This window comes from Fusarium flagelliforme, assembly GCF_020744385.1.
Source record: "Fusarium flagelliforme strain FIESC 12 MPI-CAGE-AA-0113 chromosome Unknown B0J16scaffold_3, whole genome shotgun sequence".
In the NCBI taxonomy this organism is placed as follows: domain Eukaryota; kingdom Fungi; phylum Ascomycota; class Sordariomycetes; order Hypocreales; family Nectriaceae; genus Fusarium; species Fusarium flagelliforme.
Window position 1 is genome coordinate 5,361,561 of NW_025763505.1, and position 18,440 is coordinate 5,380,000.

Genomic DNA, 18,440 nt, shown 5'->3' on the forward strand with positions numbered 1-18,440 from the left:
AGGCCGAATGTGTGATGCTGCATTTGTGTTTCACAAAACGTTACCAGTTGTGTGCATTCACCGTCCATATATGTATACATCACAGTACATCACAGTGTAGTCGGACATGTCCCGTTGGTGGGTAGATCCATTCTTCAGGCGGTGTGAAGATCTGAACTAGAGGCTGAAGGGAGAGGTTGCAGTGATTGATAGGCATCCAGAACTGCATTGCAGTCCGCAAAATCTCAAAGCTTTTGGAGGCGACAATTATCAAAAGTCATGCCACGCTCGAATTCAGCCGGCCAGGTTCAAGATCGGGTCCGGGCTTCGGTAACGGCTTGATTGCTATCCCACGGTTACACATCGGTGATTCAGATCAACGGGCACAGTCAATGTAGATAACAAATGTCGATGGAGGCCGCTTTGCAGACACCATCACGGAAGCCATCTTATCTGATGACCATATCTGAGAGCTTAATTGGTGACACTGTAGTAGTGAAAATGTCCCGCAAGTGCAGACTTGGCAATTCAGCCAGCCACTGTCCTAGCCGTCAAGCCAACTCAACTTGCAGCAAAATCAGAGACACAAAACATGACATGGCCACAATCACTAAAATCGGACGGCCACCCCGTCGCTTGAGGTTCTGCTTCGCTTCGGTACATGGGAGCTATTGCCACTTTCAGGGGTGGGTAGAACCAGGACCCGTTTTCTAGCGCATTTTCCTGGGGTACGGATTTTTTGTTCGTTTTGGGGTCTTGGAATTGTATCTGCAAACTGCTGTAAATCTGATTGTTAACGGAGACTCACGAGCTTCAATGAGATACTCAAGTTGCAAGAAGCTTCAGAAGAGCATGAGTTGGTGAATCTAGATCTTGGCAAACTTCCGCTTATCGCTCATTGCATATATCCATGCTGTTATTCGTAAACTCGCTACTTGTCTCATCTCAGGATTGTCGATCTTTTTGCCAGAGACAGGAGACAGTACAGCAATGTACCATAAACTGTCAATTGTATCGTTCCACCTTTTTCCCGTCGTTTGCCCGCATTCGCCGCTGTCTCTGTTCGTTGTCCCACCCCGTGGCAGGTCGGTACGGTACTGTTCAGTACTTGCCTGCCTTTTTTTCAGGCTCCACGCCCCAACAAAACGCTTGCCGAGCATGCATCCATCCGGACAGCTACTACTTTAAAACTTCAGCCCCCGTTGGCCATCTTGAAACTCTTTTTTTCTTTTCACTCGTCCTTTTCCCTCTCTCTTCTCTTGGACAGTTTGTCTTCGGCATCTCGACTTTCTCTTCTGTCGGCCGTGTACCTTTCCTTCAAAATGGCGTCCACTTCGGCTATGCCTAAGCAGGCCCCTGCTCTTAGACGCAACGTCACTTCCACTACCGTGACTGATTCTGAGTCTGCCGCCGTCTCTCCTTCAGACTCTCCCCGGCACTCGGCCTCTTCTACTTCGCTCTCCTCTCTCTCCGAGGCCGACATCTCGAAGCCCAAGTCCGAATATGGTGTTATGCTCGACACCTACGGCAACCAGTTCGAGGTTCCCGACTTCACCATCAAGGACATCTACAATGCCATCCCCAAGCACTGCTTCAAGCGCTCCGCCCTCAAGGGATACTCATACATCCTCCGCGATATCGTCCTCCTCACTACCACTTTCAGCATTTGGTACAACTTTGTGACCCCCGAGTACATCCCCTCAACCCCCGCCCGTGCTGGTCTCTGGGCCGTCTACACCATCCTCCAGGGTCTTTTCGCCACTGGTCTCTGGGTCATTGCTCACGAGTGCGGTCACGGTGCTTTCTCCGACTCTCGCCTCGTTAACGATATCACTGGCTGGGTTCTTCACTCTTCCCTCCTCGTTCCCTACTTCAGCTGGCAAATCTCTCACCGAAAGCACCACAAGGCCACCGGTAACATGGAGCGCGACATGGTCTTCGTTCCCCGAACTCGCGAGCAGCAGGCTTCTCGCCTCGGCAAGAAGGTCCACGAGCTTGCTCACCTCACCGAGGAGACTCCTGTCTTCACCCTGATCATGCTCGTTCTCCAGCAGCTGGTTGGCTGGCCTAACTACCTCATGACCAACGTCACTGGCCACAACTACCACGAGAAGCAGAAGGAGGGCCGTGGCAAGGGCAAGAAGAACGGTCTCGGTGGCGGTGTCAACCACTTCGACCCTCGTAGCCCTCTTTACGAGAACAGCGATGCCAAGCTCATCGTTCTGAGCGACATTGGTATCGCTCTGATGGGTACCGCTCTGTACTTCCTCGTCCAGAAGTTCGGATTCTACAACATGGCCATCTGGTACTTCGTCCCTTACCTCTGGGTCAACCACTGGCTCGTTGCCATCACTTTCCTTCAGCACACCGACCCTACTCTTCCCCACTACACCAACGACGAGTGGAACTTCGTCCGCGGCGCCGCTGCCACCATCGACCGCGAGATGGGCTTCATCGGTCGCCACCTTCTCCACGGCATTATCGAGACTCACGTCCTCCACCACTACGTCAGCAGCATCCCCTTCTACAACGCCGACGAGGCCACCGAGGCCATCAAGCCTGTTATGGGCAAGCACTACCGCGCCGACGTCCAGGATGGTCCCCGTGGTTTCATCCGCGCCATGTACCGCAGTGCCCGTATGTGCCAGTGGGTTGAGCCCAGCGCTGATGCCCAGGGTGCTGGCAAGGGTGTTCTCTTCTTCCGCAACCGTAACAAGGTTGGCACCGCCCCTGCCGTTCTCAAGCCCTCTGCTTAAACAGCATCATGATATTGGATCCGGTATGGAGTATATGAAAGTCGTTTGAGCGTTGATTGTTCCAAGTTGGTTTCTGGTTCGTGGGGAGGTCTCGTCGTGGATGTGGAGGCGAGGTGGTGGATGAAAAATAATTTCGGCAAGCATTGCATGCAGATTGAGCATTAACATAGAGTAAAGATAGACGAGCAACACTCGATGAAAAAGATCAAACCATTATTTCTTGGACATACTCTCCCATTGTCGTGCCTGTGGTTTTTCTTGCTTTGTTTTTGGAAGATTGTGTCTGGTCAAAGTTGACTACGGAATGTTCGGATCTGGCAAGTGACCCAGTTTGATCAGATTGCGGGGAAGGTACAGTATGGAGAGACGACACGTGCTATGGAGCCGACCAGTCTTGGTATAGCATTTGACAACGTTTGGTAATTTCGCATTTTCTTTATGATATCATTTCAATTGGATTTTCTGAGTCTGGGTAAGAAAATGCCCGAGTGGGGGGAGCTTAATTTTTGAGGCTATTCAGAGACGGAATGGCGTCTGCAGGTTAAGTAGGACACGATAGTTCATGTTCCTGGCGCAAACTCTTTCATTAATCCTGTGGTTTCACCAAACGTTATTTCGAGAATTGTTCTTATACTTTAGGACAGACTGCGTTCATTAGAATCATTTGACCTTTCATTAAACTTTTCATTTGCACATTTAACAGCAGGCTCCAGCACAAATGTTTTCTTCATCATGGACGCAACTGCGCCATTGTCATGATGCCCGCCATCAGCTCCACGCCTGCGAAGATGTCGCCGACGTCAAACTCGACTCTCAATAAGAGTGGTTCAGAATTCTCGGAGAGGGATTTGAAGAAGACAGGAAGTTGCGAGGTTATTACCCTTCCTAAAGGAGCTGAGCTTCTGAAGAATGATAAGACTGTACATGATCCTGACACTGAAGACAAGACTAAGACTGAAAGAAATCTCGAGACCGAAGAGAGCACTACGACCGGGGAGAATACCAAGACTGGAAAGGGCACCGAGACTGAAGAAAGCATCAAGACCACAGAGGATACCAAGAAATCTGATGACTCGATCAAAGAGATCGATATGATCAATTATCTCTTTGCGAGTCACGACGAGGCCTGTGCTCGTGTAAATCGAAGACATCTACCGCCACCAACACCCAAGAAGTCCGGCACACGACTGTCTGAGTTCCTTCCTCCAAGTCCGATAGAAGCCTACATTCGTCACTCTGCGAGAGCAGACTCTTCACGTCTACATCTGAACCTCGATCGATGGTACACTAGGCCGAGGACCCGGGAATGGAGACGCTACGAAAGTAGCGAACGAGATCGGTGGAACTGAGCTTGAGATTGGCAAATGAATCGTGCTTATCAATAGTAAGCGGCGACCATCGACTTTGAGAGACTGCGAGTATTGGATGATTCGGCCTCGAGAGCATGAACGGTACCTCTACGAAAGGAGCTGCAGCAGCGGGAACAGAGTTCAAAGCCAAGTTTATATCACATTTTCGTACCAAGGGCAGATGTTCTCAGGCTATAGACGAGACATCGAGTTGGAAGCAAACTCCCCACTGTTTTATTTAGCAACCAGCTTCGCTTATATCATTCTCTTCTTAATGTCTGTTTGTAGTGACTGATCCTGCGGTTTTTGATCACTCTTGAGGTGTATAGAGAAAGACTGCACTGTCCATTTTCCAGATTTTGGAAGACTACCCACCGATTTCGAGCGCGAGCGCGTTTGTCGAAATCCACCCAGAGCTGGACGCTTCTGTAGGGTTACAGCAATCGGCTTGGTAGCGTTATCTCGGGTTCCTTTCCTTTACCCTTCACTGGAGTTTCAGCCCCATCTCCATTTACCCTTGTTGCCTTGCGTGTCACCAGCCGTTTTGTCGGAATTTCCTATACCAGCCGATGCGGCGATAGGTAAAAGGCACCACTGAATTTAGAAGACTCGAATAAACTTGTATTTTTCCTTAAATGGTATCTTGACTTTAAAGATGTGGCCTGATGTGATTGGAACCTCCTTCTAATGGCGCTGGCCTGTACCCTTCCCGCCTTTAGATGGATCGCAGTGATTGTAGAAAGGAGGAGGGCGTAAGTCCTTCCCATGCTCAAGAAACCCATCCACCATCTTCATAAAGCCACAGTGAGCCCCTCCAATGGTGATGATCTTAATATGCTTCGCGTGACTGTGGTTGTTGGGGGAGATGTGTTGAAGACAGGAACTCGTCGATTCTTCTGTGCAAGTCTGCTCTCGCTTGTTCAGATCTCGGCGTAATAATCTTGAGTATTGGGCTGTCTTTGATTGAAAACTGGGCGTTGGACAGAAGAACGTGAGAGAGCTTGAGAGATAGCTTGAAGTGTTTTGAGGATATGGGGTTGTTGGCGGAGATGTGATGAGTTGAGAAATTCGTCGAATCTTCTGTGCAGGTCACCCTTTACCCGCTGGGATATCAGTGTAGCCATCTCAAGTATCAGACTGTCTTGAACAGAAAGCTGCATGCAGTAAATAAGAGCACAAGAGAGCTTGATAGATGAAGGAAAAAGAAGCAAAATGATATGTACACTCATTCTTAGAGAAGGGTCCTTTGAGGTGAAGGCCACAGTCGACCTTGGCGTTCAGTGAGTAGTTGACCAGCCTGGAGTAGGTTCCTAGAATAATTATGTTGCCCCATGACCTCTCAAATATACCTCTGGTTGATTCTGGGTTCGTTCATATGTATGCAGCTGGCTTCACATACTTTCGGATGGTAGCTGTATATTGTCTGGTTGGAAGAAGCGAAAGGGGCGAAACTCTCCTAGGCTGGTTGATGGGAGCCCAATATGACCCTCAGAACCTTGTCCTATAGGGTCATAAAGGTCATCTGCCGAAAGAACTTGCTGAGGATTGGAACCATCATCCCTGTCTGGTAACAGATCTGGGAACTTAGTACCGCCACTTATTAAAGCAAGTTCCAAAAGAACCAGCTGCACTGCCAACTGTTACATAAAGAACAATGTATCTATTAAAGGCATTGGGCTAACGGTAATTGTGTGCCCGGATAATAGATATGTCTGAGTCTTATTATTTTCTCTGAATGCAGAGATTCGGCCGCTATTTGGATGCAGAGGTTTCAGTCGTTTTTGCCGTTTATGTACCAGGTATTGTTGTGCAAGCTGAACAAACCCACTTGCATTATTATGTACTGTAATAGGATTATTAGGTTTATTCCAATATTAGTAGAGCTAGATAAAATGAATATTAACATACTATACATCCTGTTGCTAGTCTATTTTAGGTAGGTCTTGAAAGACCTTAATTAGTCTTAAGGTAAAGTATCCCTTTGCCTACCAAGAGTATGCATTTGGCGGTTTAACTGTATTATATTCCAGGACGAATCTGAGAAGCCAACTTCTCTTGTTATAGTCAGGCAAATTCTTTGGAATGAGCGTTGTGAAAGGAAGGATTCGAGATAGCTGATCAGGTTGCTGGTCTAGTTTATGTTTGATCTCCTTGAATTCCAGAAATGGGGAACTATATGGGCCGCTTTGCTATTGGTAGTACCTAGCAGTATGCACTTATGGCCATCTCGTTTGCGATAGATGTTAACCTTAGCTTGAGATCTGCGTTGTGTTTCCCTATTCTCTTCTGGGCGTATAGTCGGCGATAACGACCTAGCAGAACTGGTTAGTCACTGTAAGTTACACCATACAAACAGTTTTTATACCTAACACTAATAGAATCTAGTTCTCAGGTTAAGATGATTAAGAAGCTTCTCTGGAGCCCTTACAGTGGGATTAAATGATCCTCCATTCTTAAGATAGTGTAAAGGCAATGCTAAGAAATATAACGCATGGATGGATTGTAGTTGGAAGGTCGCGTTGTGCTTGCGGATACGGTTGGTAATATTCTTGGTAACCTACCATTGTTCCTCGACAGTGTTGTATCTGTCTAGATGACGATATCTTGGATGCTCAAACGGAGGACGGGCATCTGGGACTGCCTCAGATAATCTCGCTAAGCAATTGCAAGTCTTCGACACTCTTGAGTTGAGGAAGTCGCCAAATTTGGTTGAAAGTTGTTGTCTTCTGTGCGCAGAAATTGGAATGGGTGTCTCGGGTAATGTGAGATTGTTGTTAACGGGAAGCGGGCTGCTCTTATGGGATGCCTGAGAGAGATGAAGAGATGAAGGAGAAAGGAAGCAAATGCACGAGCAGGTACTTGAATTTGAATAAGGGTCCCCCTCACACGTATCAGCAGGAGGCGACAGGTTTGAGCCCGATTTAAAACGGCAAAAAGAAAGTAGGTACCTTCCTCGAATGACTTCAATCATGCACTGGCACCAGACCGACGTCTTTACCTGCGGTTGTTCCTTCCCTGCGATAAAGGCATGCAAAGAGGACGAGTCGGACGAGAAGGACTTAAGTGAGGAGGAATGTGACGAGGGCGGTTCAGACACAGACGTGGACAAGGATAGTGACATTAACAGCCAAGAATGCGGCGACCGACGGTATACTGAACTTATCCTGCCTGCTACTGAAGCCACTTTCAGTCAAGAAGATCTCAAACAGCTTGTTTGCTACACAAAGACGGTTCTTTCAATCAAGCCTGGAGTATAGTCAACGTGGTTCGTGGTTTCCTCCTCACTTGAACGAATGTCTTCGATCAAGGCCTTCTCAACGTAGCTTAAGGCCCCATTTGGACTCATTGCGGGTATCTCGATAATGTTTCGCCCGACGACTGATACTGCCAATTTTCGCTGTCGTGTTGTAAACAAGAGTGGTCCTTTCTACACCGTTGATTATCTGCACACAAGCCTGCTCGGAATTGGCACGGCTGAGCGCTGGCATCCAGAAGACTGAGTAGACTTCGCAGCCTCGTAGGAACATCCTCATGATCCACGAAAGGGTCATTCTTCGAAAGCGGGACTAGAGAGGCAGGCTGCAATTGACGGTTATGATCAGCACACGCCATCGGACTCGTATCTGGGGTTTCGTGGGTTCCCAAGGACAAGCTGCTTCCAAACTTTGGAGCCAGGTATGAGAGATCTTCAATCACAATTAACAACGTTCGCTCGACATTCGATGTAACAAACCTTGAGTAGGTGAAGGGATCCAGAAACTCAGAAAAGCCTTTGCACAAGCTGCCGCAGTAGCTGCTGCATATCGCTGCCAGACTTTGCTTTTGTGGCTATCGGCATAGTCACAAGCGCCTTTGATCACAACGCATGGGAAGGTATCCCAAACGCCAGCTCCCTCCATCTCAAACGCAATAACGCCTTCCGCCGCTGCGATTAGGTCTCGATCTTCGCCAGACTTCATCACCGAGTCTCCAGAGGCCATGAGACCGAAGTGAACCGCAGGTGTATGACTCAGCTTGGTAGTCGCTAGACGTTTTCGTGATACAAGGTCACCATTGCACTCGAGCTGCTCGCACGACTTCTTGTCTTCTGTATGACGGTAGGACGCCTCAAACAGTCTGTCCTCGGTAGGTCCGGGATACTCAGCACACAGTTCAGGTTCTTGACGGAGAACATTTAGGTAGTCTGCCATTTTGGAGCTCAACTGTCGACGATGCCGAAGTCCTTTGACTTTTGCCAAAACTCCTCGTATCTCCTGATTCGGCCTGCCCAGAGAGTCTAGCTGTCCAAGGTCATACTGCACAACATCATCACTAATTATGACGTCCCCGAGCACGATCTCGTCATGAGCAGGGCTAACGGGAACAACACCACATACACCAACCACAAGGGCAAGTTTGATGCCTCGAAAACTCGCTCGGCAGTTGGAAGCCACGGCAGCCGCATTGGCCTTTCCCATTCCGGGCATATATACGAGGACAACGTTGTGGCGGCCGATCACGCCTGTGGAGTAACTATTCGGGTCGCCTGGCTCTTTGTCGAAAGGCGGACCGTCGTCGTCCCAACAGCAATCGAACAAAGCTTCAACAGCATCTGCCTCGAGAGTGAGAGCACAGATGATGGCTATCTCGAAACCGCGACGGTCGTGCGGACGCGGTGGCAGGGTTGATGAGGTTGACATCGTAAGAATACCACTCGATCAGCTGAAGGGGTGTCTAGAAAGTAACAGACCCCAATAAAGTACTCGTTAGAATGTGCAAAGGCAATTGAACGCTGCAGAAGATGGAATCGGGTATAAAATGGACAGCAAAGTAAATGGAATATAAATGGAATATGAATGGAAAACCAAGACAGTAATTGAATATTGCTCTGCGACGGCGCCCACCAGTAGATAAATTGTGGTAGACTGCGAACAGAAAAGGAAATGCAGGGTCAATCGACAATGAGCAGGAACATCAGTACATAGCCTCTCAAGGCTCATTTATCTATTGGGTGAATATGTATCATCCTTGTCAAGAATCAGGATCCTGCAGGAAAACGTCCAACTAAACGTTGACTATAGCCGCGCCCCACCGAGCGGCCCGCGCCGAGGCCGTCTCCTTCAATCATTATCCTCACAATGAGGATCTAGTCTATCATCTGGATCTTATTGACAAGCTAGACAAGCGTTTACCTCAGACGACATGATCACAAAAGCCCCCCGCTCTGGGGAGTCAAGCGCCAGGAGGCATGAGAGTACTGCTTCAGTCAAGTGACTCGGACTCTGACTTTAAGGATGACGAGGCTGATCCGACTTGCATTAATGATAGCTGTAGAAGAAAGTTGTGACTACCCCTAGAGAAAGGAAGACTGCACAAGCTCGAAGAGATCACCGAAGAAGATTTAACTCCAACTCCAATTGCATACTGGAACCAGGTCCTTGGCGCTAAATGATATCCAATCTACAAGACTCTACTTAATACCGGCGAAAAGGATGAGCTTCTGTATTCAAAACATATTGGTCTAGACTTATGAGAGTCGGCGGTGAAAAGATGAGGTAAAAATATTTAAGTGTTTCGGATAGCCAGAAGCTCTCCATGGAATCCGTCTGTTTAGTGTTCAGACTGACGACGTCTTCAATAGCCGCGTTGCCATACGGAGTGGATGTGAACCGGAGAATTGCTTGGAACATATCCCAAGCCATATCCTGCCAAATCGGATCGGCTGTAATGCGGTACATGATGAAGATACTCTCGATAGCTTCCGGTCGGAGGAGATATCGTGCGTCTCGAGCATGTTGAAAACCTGGCGGTATGCCCTCGCGGGCAGGAGTCCAACGCTCTCTCTCGTAGTTACATGGCTCTAGACTTGGACAGGACAGGAGATTGAAGATCTCTGGCATCATGCCTGTTGGGAATGACTTGTACGCCCAGCCACAACCTCGTGCGAGCTTTTCTCCAATCTCGACGTGTTCTTCAATCTCCAAGAGCTTGCCGCCGAGTGCGAACATGCCTCCAGTAAAGCAAGTGAGGTGCTGACTTTCAGTGCTTAGCTCGATCTTATCATTGTTGACGCGGGTGTCGCCAGAGAACAGTATATCGTCTTGTCCTGGTACCATGGGTCGATAGAGCAAATGTTTAGCCACGACGTCCATGGCCGTGCGATACATGATGGGATATTTCTCATCCACGCCGCCCAGAAGTGCATGCATCTTAGGCAGGTATTCATACAGCGAGTCGGCCAAAGCACCAAGGGAGAACGTATTGTCATGCGCTTGCTCGTTTTGGAAGTCCAAGCTAAGAGGCCACATACCTGGCAATAACGTGCTGTTCTGGATCCTTTCGAGGAACTGAGACACACGATCTGTTGCATCGTAGAACTTGGGGTCACCAGTCAACATAGAGAGCTTGGTGAACTCCATGACGAGGGAACTTGGTGAAGCCGAAGGATCATGGACCCCAGCAACTTGTTTCCCAGTTCGGGCCTCTTCGAAGTTGAGCCAAAAGCCAGGCATTCGGTTTGGCGTGTCGAAAGCAACGTACAGCATTTCACCCAGCTCCAAAGCTTTCTGGAATAACACCTTCTCACCACTCAGTTCATAGGCGCCAAGAAGACCACCGAGATGACGGATTGTAGTTTCAAACAGGTTGACGGCACCTTCATCAGTCTTCGCCCAGTCAAGCGTGGCTGCCGCTTGAGCAGCATCGCTAAACTCCTGCTTGAGATCCATGATCCAGAGCGTATCTAGAGAGTCGACCAAGGTTGCTGCCCAGCCGCCAAAAGTGTCCTTGCCTTGCGCAGAAATGGGCGTGAGCTCATCCCTCATCCAAGCGTACTGCTTGTACGATCTGTAACTGCGAAGAAACTCATCGCGGACAGCTTTTTGTCGACTCTGAGTTGTTGAGGTGTGATGAAACTTACTCGCATCAGCTTGGACACGAGGTAGTCTGTGTGGCTTCTCAGTTGGAAGAGGCTTGATGGATGTTGGAGGGTGAAATTGACGGAAAGTAGACCAGTCAAATGAGCTTGGCACGAATTGCAGTTGTCTGATTGGCTGCGTTATTTTGACAGACAAGAGATGCCAGAATATGAACAGGCCGAACAATGCAGCGACCAGCGTCTTACGCGATGACAGTGAGGGCGGCGCTGAGAGCCAGATCATGGTGTCGCGACTCAGAAGAGATGGACCTCTCGAAACTTGTCGACATGAGTTGGAAAACGCTTGAGGTTATTGATCCTGACACATCAACGAGATTGCCTCATTCCAAGTAGGTTAGCCGCCGACCCCTGCAGTCGGATGCAACTGAGCAAATCATAGTTCTGTGTTAGTTGACCCATGTCTCAGTATCCTTGTCAAGATATGGATCCAAGCCAACCACGCTACGGCTGATGGCGGGGCCTGAGACAAGCGTGCAGATCATTCAATGCTTGGGACGACAGAATAACTACTGCTCTTGGATGTTATAAGGTGGTCAGATTACTTTGTCTCTTAGACTCTCGGCGCCTAATTCTCATGATAGCCTTATGACAAGGCAAGATATCACCAACACATTCTTCAATCAAGCTGTTGGCTGCACTCAAGTTACTAAAAATACTCGAAAAATGTATGCTCCGAGTTGTTGGTCGTCGTGTTGTTTGATGGCCAAGGCGGGTGACGAGAATGAGGAGTCTACAATGTCCCGTTCAAACTGTTTCTCGAGACCGACAGACAACTTTCCTCTCTTGAACAGTTCGATCTATTGTCTTGAGTCAAGCGATGCATCTACTCTTGTCATTATTGTTCGCTGCAACTGCAAGCTGCGCCTCAACGTGCAACACAGAACCTCTTTCTCTACCCATTCGCGATGTGCAGGTTCTTCCCAATGTCGACAAGTCTCTCATGAGAGGAATATCTGCCTCGATTGGCTCGCCAGAACAGAATATCGTGCTTTTACCTTGGGCGTATGTACCCTGTCGGATAGAGATGGAGTAACGTATCACTGACCTTACCATCCGCAGAGAGCTGAACAATACTTGGATCTACGATGATCAACCGTACTGCGACAAAACGGTCATATGGAATGATCGAATTTGCCAGATCAGAAGAGGTGGATTCTATGATGAGGCCAACTCGACATCGTTCACAAAAGCAAGCGACATCGGAGATGCTGGAGGTTCCACGAATGAGGTCTCCTTCCAGGGAGCGGAGTCTGGGATCAAGAAGCTCGTCGCAACCGGACTCGCTGGTACTGACAATCTTACTCTCGAAGGAGCACCGACAGTAGACGACCTACCGATTGGCATACCACGTCTCAAATGGGATGCAGGTTATACAATGCTCCATCCACTCGGTCTCGGATCCAACTCGACCTACCTAAACGCTCTGAAAGAAGCAGGCAAGGTCAGTTCACGAGTATGGTCCATCTTCTGGGGACGGATGTGGGTAAAAACTCCCATTGATGGTTCTTTGGTGTTGGGTGGATATGATGAGGAAAAGGTCATTGGAGCGAACTACACGGCACCGCTTCGATATGATGACTATACCGGAACCGCCGGATGTTGGACCGGGATGAAGATTACCATCTCTGATATCCGAGTCAACTTCCGTGACGGCTCTGATGAGAGCATCTTCCCGTCCAACACGGCACTGCCCTGTTGCATTGTTCCTCAACGACAACTTCTTCTCGAAGCGCCTGGCGCGTATGTCTCTAGATTCGAGGATGTGACGGGAACCAATCACACCGAGAATTCATATGGACTCCATTGGTCGGCTCGTCTGATCGACGCTGACAAGGCGTGAGTTTTTGTCTTTATCACCTGGGTGACGTGAAGCTAACTGGTCAGGTTTGATGGCGACATCACTTTCCATCTTAACTCCGGCCTACAAATCAGGGTACCAAATGACCAATACATCGTACCCTTTGTCGACATTGAACGAAGCGGCGCCCGAGTTACCAAACCCAAGACAAAGGAGCTTCTGATGAATGGTGTTGCAGATCAGCCTGCCACTCTGGGCCGATACTTTCTCACCGCGGCATATCTCATGGTGAATCATGACGCAGGAACTTTCACGTTATGGCAAGGCAATCCCACGCAAAGAAGCAAACTGGTGCAAGTCTACGATCAGAAGACTGCTGACGAATGTGGAAAGGATGGTACCGGTATAGTCCAGCCGACAGTCAGTGCTGGTCCTGATGAGGAAACGAGAGAATCGGCAGTTCAATCAGAAGCGTCTCCGTCTTCATCTCCATCCGGGGCAGTAATCGGCGGAGCAGTAGCAGGTGCTGTGGTGTTAATCGCAGTGCTATGTCTGGGAGCCTTTTTCTTGCTGCGACGGAAGAGGAAGACAGTCGCGGGACAAGAGTCATCTGCACCTCCTGAGTATGTGCATTATGACAAGGCTGAGTTTCCAGCATGGTCTCCGCCACAGGAGATGGCTGGATGCAAGCCAATGCCCGCAGAAGCACAGGGCCAGTTCCATTTTGTATATGAGCTAGATGGTAATGGGCATAGATCGCGACGGTAAACAGTTGGATGAGGGTGCATTTATTGTAGTATATAATACAAGTTAAGAACCTAAAATAGAACATGATTTAGTCACTTTAGATTGCCCGATTAAAGATCTCCACACAGGCCAGATCCTGCAGCTTAAGTGCACGCCGCTGTGCGAGGATGGAAGTGGTCGAGGAAGCGGGATGGGAGATGACGCTCTGCAGACCGTGACAAGTACGACCCCCAACACCTCTGGTATGGAAGCTCGCTCTTCGCTTCCCAAGTTCAGGGGTTTGCTACAAGTCACTCACTGCCATCACAAGCGCCAATGGCTTGCGGGGTCAAGTTAGACACGGCATCTTTCTAGTGCTGTCCCACCGAGCATCCAGCCGATACGATGCGGAAAAGCTTGCGCGAATTGCGAGAATGAAATGAGTTTCCGAAAGAGCAGATGGATGGCGGATGCAGAGCCAACGCACCAATGTCTCTGCGGAACCCACAGGTTCGGGAAGCGCGACGGCGGGGCCCCATTTGCGGTAGACAATCGAATGCAAACAGAGGTTATGGCGTGGCCATGCTTGAGCAGTTGAGGGTACGTACGAGTACTTCGGTCCTTCAGAACTGGATGTGGGCGTGATGGGGGCCGGGCGGCTGCGTGCCGAACTTAGGCCATTTTCACAACGCTCCAACGAATGCGCTTAAAACCCACCGATGCGGTCTAGCTTCTTTCGTACGCGACATTCAAATCTGGGGCAGAGCTGATGCGTGGCCCCAGAGTCCCCGTGAGTCTCTATTCCCGGCAAGTCAGATCGCTCAGAAGCATCTCAACTTGGCAAAACCTGATTGGTAAGTCGCTGAGGCGAGTTATTGTGGCTGCCGCACTGTAAACAGCTTGCATTTCGACGCTCACAAATTGCATCCATTGTACACAAGTAATGCAGTGCTGCTCTTGAACTGGCTGGCTTGATATTAATGGGAAACAGGTGGCACGTCCTTACGGCTATTGGTGGCTACATTGCCGTCGCAGTCATTGACCTACTAACTTCAGAAGAGGCATCTTCGGAGCTAATTGATTACTGTCGTGCAGTTGAAGGGCCAAAGTGTTGGAACAGGGAATGGAAACAACAGTCTACTTTTACTTTAGTGGAGCTACCCAACGCATCTGCGACGCGCCGTGCCTCATTTCAATGGTACGGGGGGGCCTTGATGATGGAGGAAAGGTCTCCACATGGCAGGATCCAACAAATAGCTGTGCACAGATAAAGTCACGTGCTTGCTTGTTGTTTCCTCTTCGCTCGCTTGCTTAGCCTTGCACTTTCCACTTCTGACACGGCAGAGCCCTGCGATGAAACTCGCGCAGCTATCCCTTTATTCAGCAATCCTATTGGACTTACAAGCTGCACCTGACTACAGGGGTCCTTTTCAGCTACTGACGCCTCCCCGCACGAGAAATCCCGCAAAGATGTTGCTGCTCAAGTTGTCAATGATGACAATCGATCGTCGTCCCGACTCATGGATCAGAGGAGAAACCGCCTCGCTGATACCGTCACAACGCACAACAAGGCCAAGGTGTCCCCTTCATAGTCAAGATGGCGCCTCGCTGGTTTGAGAAAGTCGAATCCAAGGCCAAAAGGCTGTTGCAGGTCGCTCCCCAAGAATCCGTCTCGGCTCCTTCACCAACATCTTTGCCGACAGCGTCTCAGCCTGCATCTGAACCAGCAACTCAACCAACATTTCAGCCAACGCCTTCTCCACCCACCTCGACCGATTCCGAAACCTCGCCGCTGCCGAGTCTACAAGAGCAACTTTGGAATCAGGCCTACGACGAGCTCAAAGCGAGCGAGCCCAAATTAGTCGAAGCGTACGAGAAGATCCTATCAGTTGGACTTCACCGAAACGACCCGAGCTCTGTTACTTGGGAATCAGCGGAAAACGAGATAGAAGGGACTCGTAAGACAAGATGCCGCCAAATGCAGCAGCTGGTCAAGGCTGGACTGGACCGGACGCAGAAGCAAGCGTCCATCAAACAAGGAATCAATGAAGGCTTGCAAGCAGTGCAAGTCGTAAGGGGGATAGTAGATAAGGCGGTACAGGCCGCACCGGAAGCCGCTATCGCCTGGGTCGGCGTCTGCCTTGGACTAGAGGTATGTGTGATCGGCTTTCTCAACCGAAGAGAGAACGGTGGATGATCCCCCATTGACTATTGACAGGTCTTTTCGAACCCCGTCACCGAGGCACGCGACAACCGCGAAGGTATCGTCTACGTCCTGTCGAGAATGGAGTGGTACTGGAACCTGGTGTCCCTGCTTCTCGACGAGAACAAGGCCGAACAATCATCCGCAGGACTACGAGTCCAACTAGAGAAGCACATCGTGCAGCTCTACGAGAAGCTCCTCGCGTACCAGATCAAGAGTGTCTGTCTTTACCACCGGAACTGGGCTGCCGTCATCGGAAGGGATCTGCTCAAAATTGACGACTGGGCTGGCCAGCTCAGCGGGATCAAGGAAGCCGAGGCTGCCGTGCAAAGAGACATGGAACAATACAATACCGAAGAAAGCAAGACACAATTTCGGAAACTCACCGATACCGCAACTGCTCTAGAGGAGAATCTCCAAGACATCCATTCAGCCATCCAGGACCAGACACGGCAGCAGGAGAAGAGACACCAGGACGACAGGGACAAGCAATGCCTGAAAGACCTGCGCGAGACTGACCCCCGCGACGACAAGACGCGCATCCAAGAGACAAAGGGCGGCCTGCTCAGGGACTCTTACCGCTGGATCCTCGACAATGACGACTTCCGGCGGTGGCGTGATGATCCACAAAGCCAGCTACTCTGGATCAAAGGCGATCCTGGCAAGGGCAAGACAATGCTGCTGTGCGGCATCATCGATGAGCTAGGGAAGGAACCCGACAAACACCTGTCCTACTTCTTCTGCCAGGCCACCGAGACACGACTGAGCAATGCGACGGCCGTGCTGCGCGGTCTGATCTACCTTCTCGTCGAGCAACAGCCGTCGCTCATCTCGCATGTTCGGGAGAAGCACGACCATGCGGGTAAGCAGCTTTTTGAGGATGGGAATGCCTGGGAAGCCTTATCTAAGATCCTCACGGCCATGCTTAATGACCCGAGCGTGGATGGCGCGATCCTGATTGTTGATGCCCTCGACGAATGCAAGACAAATCGCCACCAGCTTCTCGACTTCATCACTAAACCTTCCCGCGTCAAGTGGATCGTCTCTAGCCGTAACTGGCCGGACATTGAGGAGAAACTGGACAATGCAAAGCAGAAAGTCATGCTGCGCCTTGAGTTGAACAAGGACTCAATCTCCAAGGCTGTCAATACCTACATCTGGCACAAGGTGAATCGACTGGCAGGTCTTAAGAAATACGACAAGGAAACAAGGGACGCTGTTCAACGTCACTTGGTTGGCAATGCCGATGGCACCTTTCTCTGGGTGGCCTTGGTCTGTCAAGAGCTAGCAGATCCCAAGGTCCGAAAACGGCATACGCTCGACACATTGAAGTCATTCCCCCCAGGTCTTGATCCTCTCTATAAGCGAATGTTGAAACATATCAGCGATTCGAAAGATGCAGATCGTTGCAAAGAGATCCTCGCTCTTGCTTCGGTCGTATACCGACCCATCACCCTAGACGAGTTAAGGGCTCTTGCCCAGTCGCTCGAAGTTCTCGACCAGGATGAGTTGGAAGAAATCATCGGTTCCTGTGGTTCTTTTCTGACTCTTCGAAACGGCATCATCTATTTTGTGCATCAATCAGCCAAGGATTTCCTACTCAGCAAGGCATCTGACCAAATTCTTCCTTCAGGCGCCGCGCACCAGCACCATACCATCTTCTCGAGGTCGCTGGCGGCTTTCTTGCAGACTCTCGAACGTGACGTTTACGAACTGGGTTTCCCAGGATTTCCCATCGATCAGGTCTCGCCGCCCGACCCTGACCCATTGGCTTCGATACGATATTCCTGTGTCTTCTGGGTTGACCATCTCCACGACTCGGATCCTACAGAGATCAACAGTATCCTACGGGATAACGGCGATGTCGATGGATTCATCCGAGAAAAGTACCTTTATTGGCTAGAATCTCTTAGCCTCTTGCGCAGCATGTCAGAGGGAGTAAAGGCGGTACACAAGCTCGAGGGTTTAGTGGTGAGTTGCTCTAGGCATATACTAGAAGTGGTCTGACAATTATATAGAGACACGTGGGAGCGCAGCAACTAACAAAACTCCTCCAAGACGCACGCCGTTTCATTCTTTCCAATAGACGGCCAATCGAGATTGCTCCATTGCAGGCCTATGCGTCCGCACTCGTATTCAGTCCTAAACATAGTCTTATTAGAGAGCTCTATAAAATAGAAGAGCCGGATTGGATGGCATTGAAGCCAAGAATCGAAGTGGATTGGAGCGCGTGCGTGCAGACACTCGAGGGCTATGGCGATCCTATGTTCTCAGCGGACGGCCAGTATTTCGCGTCAGGCTCAGATGATGGGACTGTTAAGATCTGGGACGCAGCAATGGGCACATGTATACAGATGCTTGAGGGCCATGGCGATCAGGTGAGGTCGGTGGTGTTCTCAGCGGACAGCCAGCGTCTTGCGTCAGGCTCAGCCGATAGGACAGTTAAGATCTGGGACGTGGTAACGGGTGCGTACATGCAGACGCTTGAGGGCCATGGCGGTCAGGTGAACTCAGTGGTATTCTCAGCAGACGGCCAGTATCTTGCGTCGGGCTCGGATGATGGGACAGTTAAGATCTGGGACGCAGCAATGGGCACGTGCATACAGACGCTTAAGGGCCATTGCGATCAAGTGAACTCGGTGGTGTTCTCAGCAGACAGCCAGCGTCTCGCGTCAGGCTCAAGGGGTGGGACTGTTAAGATCTGGGACATAGC

General features: G+C 50.0%; 7 protein-coding genes across 7 annotated transcripts in view; 4 read left to right on the plus strand and 3 right to left on the minus strand.

The window, feature by feature from the left end:
- Window positions 1-997: 997 nt before the first annotated feature.
- Window positions 998-3,004, plus strand: B0J16DRAFT_119178 (fatty acid desaturase-domain-containing protein). Its single transcript, XM_046121588.1, has one exon. The coding sequence runs from the start codon at window positions 1,302-1,304 to the stop codon at window positions 2,733-2,735; it is 1,434 nt and encodes a 477-aa protein (XP_045985599.1). The 5' UTR covers window positions 998-1,301; the 3' UTR covers window positions 2,736-3,004.
- A 2,000-nt stretch (window positions 3,005-5,004) lies between these two features.
- Window positions 5,005-5,999, minus strand: B0J16DRAFT_319310 (uncharacterized protein; the record flags this gene model as incomplete). Its single annotated transcript, XM_046125510.1, has 4 exons — window positions 5,005-5,225; window positions 5,484-5,721; window positions 5,767-5,927; window positions 5,993-5,999. The coding sequence occupies 4 exons, from the start codon at window positions 5,997-5,999 to the stop codon at window positions 5,005-5,007; spliced, it is 627 nt and encodes a 208-aa protein (XP_045985600.1).
- Window positions 6,000-6,215: 216 nt separating this feature from the next.
- On the minus strand, window positions 6,216-8,763 carry B0J16DRAFT_355234 (putative kinesin; the record flags this gene model as incomplete). The annotated part of the gene is made up of 2 exons (XM_046129407.1): window positions 6,216-6,396; window positions 7,814-8,763. The coding sequence occupies 2 exons, from the start codon at window positions 8,761-8,763 to the stop codon at window positions 6,216-6,218; spliced, it is 1,131 nt and encodes a 376-aa protein (XP_045985601.1).
- Window positions 8,764-9,150: 387 nt separating this feature from the next.
- Window positions 9,151-11,279, minus strand: B0J16DRAFT_119199 (glycoside hydrolase). The gene has a single exon (XM_046121589.1). The coding sequence runs from the start codon at window positions 11,221-11,223 to the stop codon at window positions 9,538-9,540; it is 1,686 nt and encodes a 561-aa protein (XP_045985602.1). The 5' UTR covers window positions 11,224-11,279; the 3' UTR covers window positions 9,151-9,537.
- A 270-nt stretch (window positions 11,280-11,549) lies between these two features.
- B0J16DRAFT_340060 (aspartic peptidase domain-containing protein) lies at window positions 11,550-13,616 on the plus strand. Its single transcript, XM_046127627.1, has 3 exons — window positions 11,550-12,002; window positions 12,060-12,836; window positions 12,885-13,616. The coding sequence occupies exons 1-3, from the start codon at window positions 11,818-11,820 to the stop codon at window positions 13,564-13,566; spliced, it is 1,644 nt and encodes a 547-aa protein (XP_045985603.1). The 5' UTR covers window positions 11,550-11,817; the 3' UTR covers window positions 13,567-13,616.
- A 1,259-nt stretch (window positions 13,617-14,875) lies between these two features.
- On the plus strand, window positions 14,876-15,426 carry B0J16DRAFT_340063 (uncharacterized protein; the record flags this gene model as incomplete). The annotated part of the gene is made up of 1 exon (XM_046127628.1): window positions 14,876-15,426. A coding segment is annotated over one exon (224 nt), but the record flags the coding sequence as incomplete, so codon positions are not given.
- The window catches only part of B0J16DRAFT_397650 (uncharacterized protein), a gene marked incomplete at its 3' end in the record, with an annotated part of 4,274 nt that continues 709 nt past the window's right edge, over window positions 14,876-18,440 (plus strand). The window contains exons 1-3 of the mRNA XM_046132332.1: window positions 14,876-15,682; window positions 15,743-17,698; window positions 17,842-18,440. The exon at window positions 17,842-18,440 is cut by the window's right edge and continues 709 nt beyond it. Coding sequence (XP_045985605.1) covers window positions 15,122-15,682; window positions 15,743-17,698; window positions 17,842-18,440 — 3,116 coding nt within the window. The 5' untranslated portion in view covers window positions 14,876-15,121. The remainder of the gene's footprint in view (window positions 15,683-15,742; window positions 17,699-17,841) is intronic.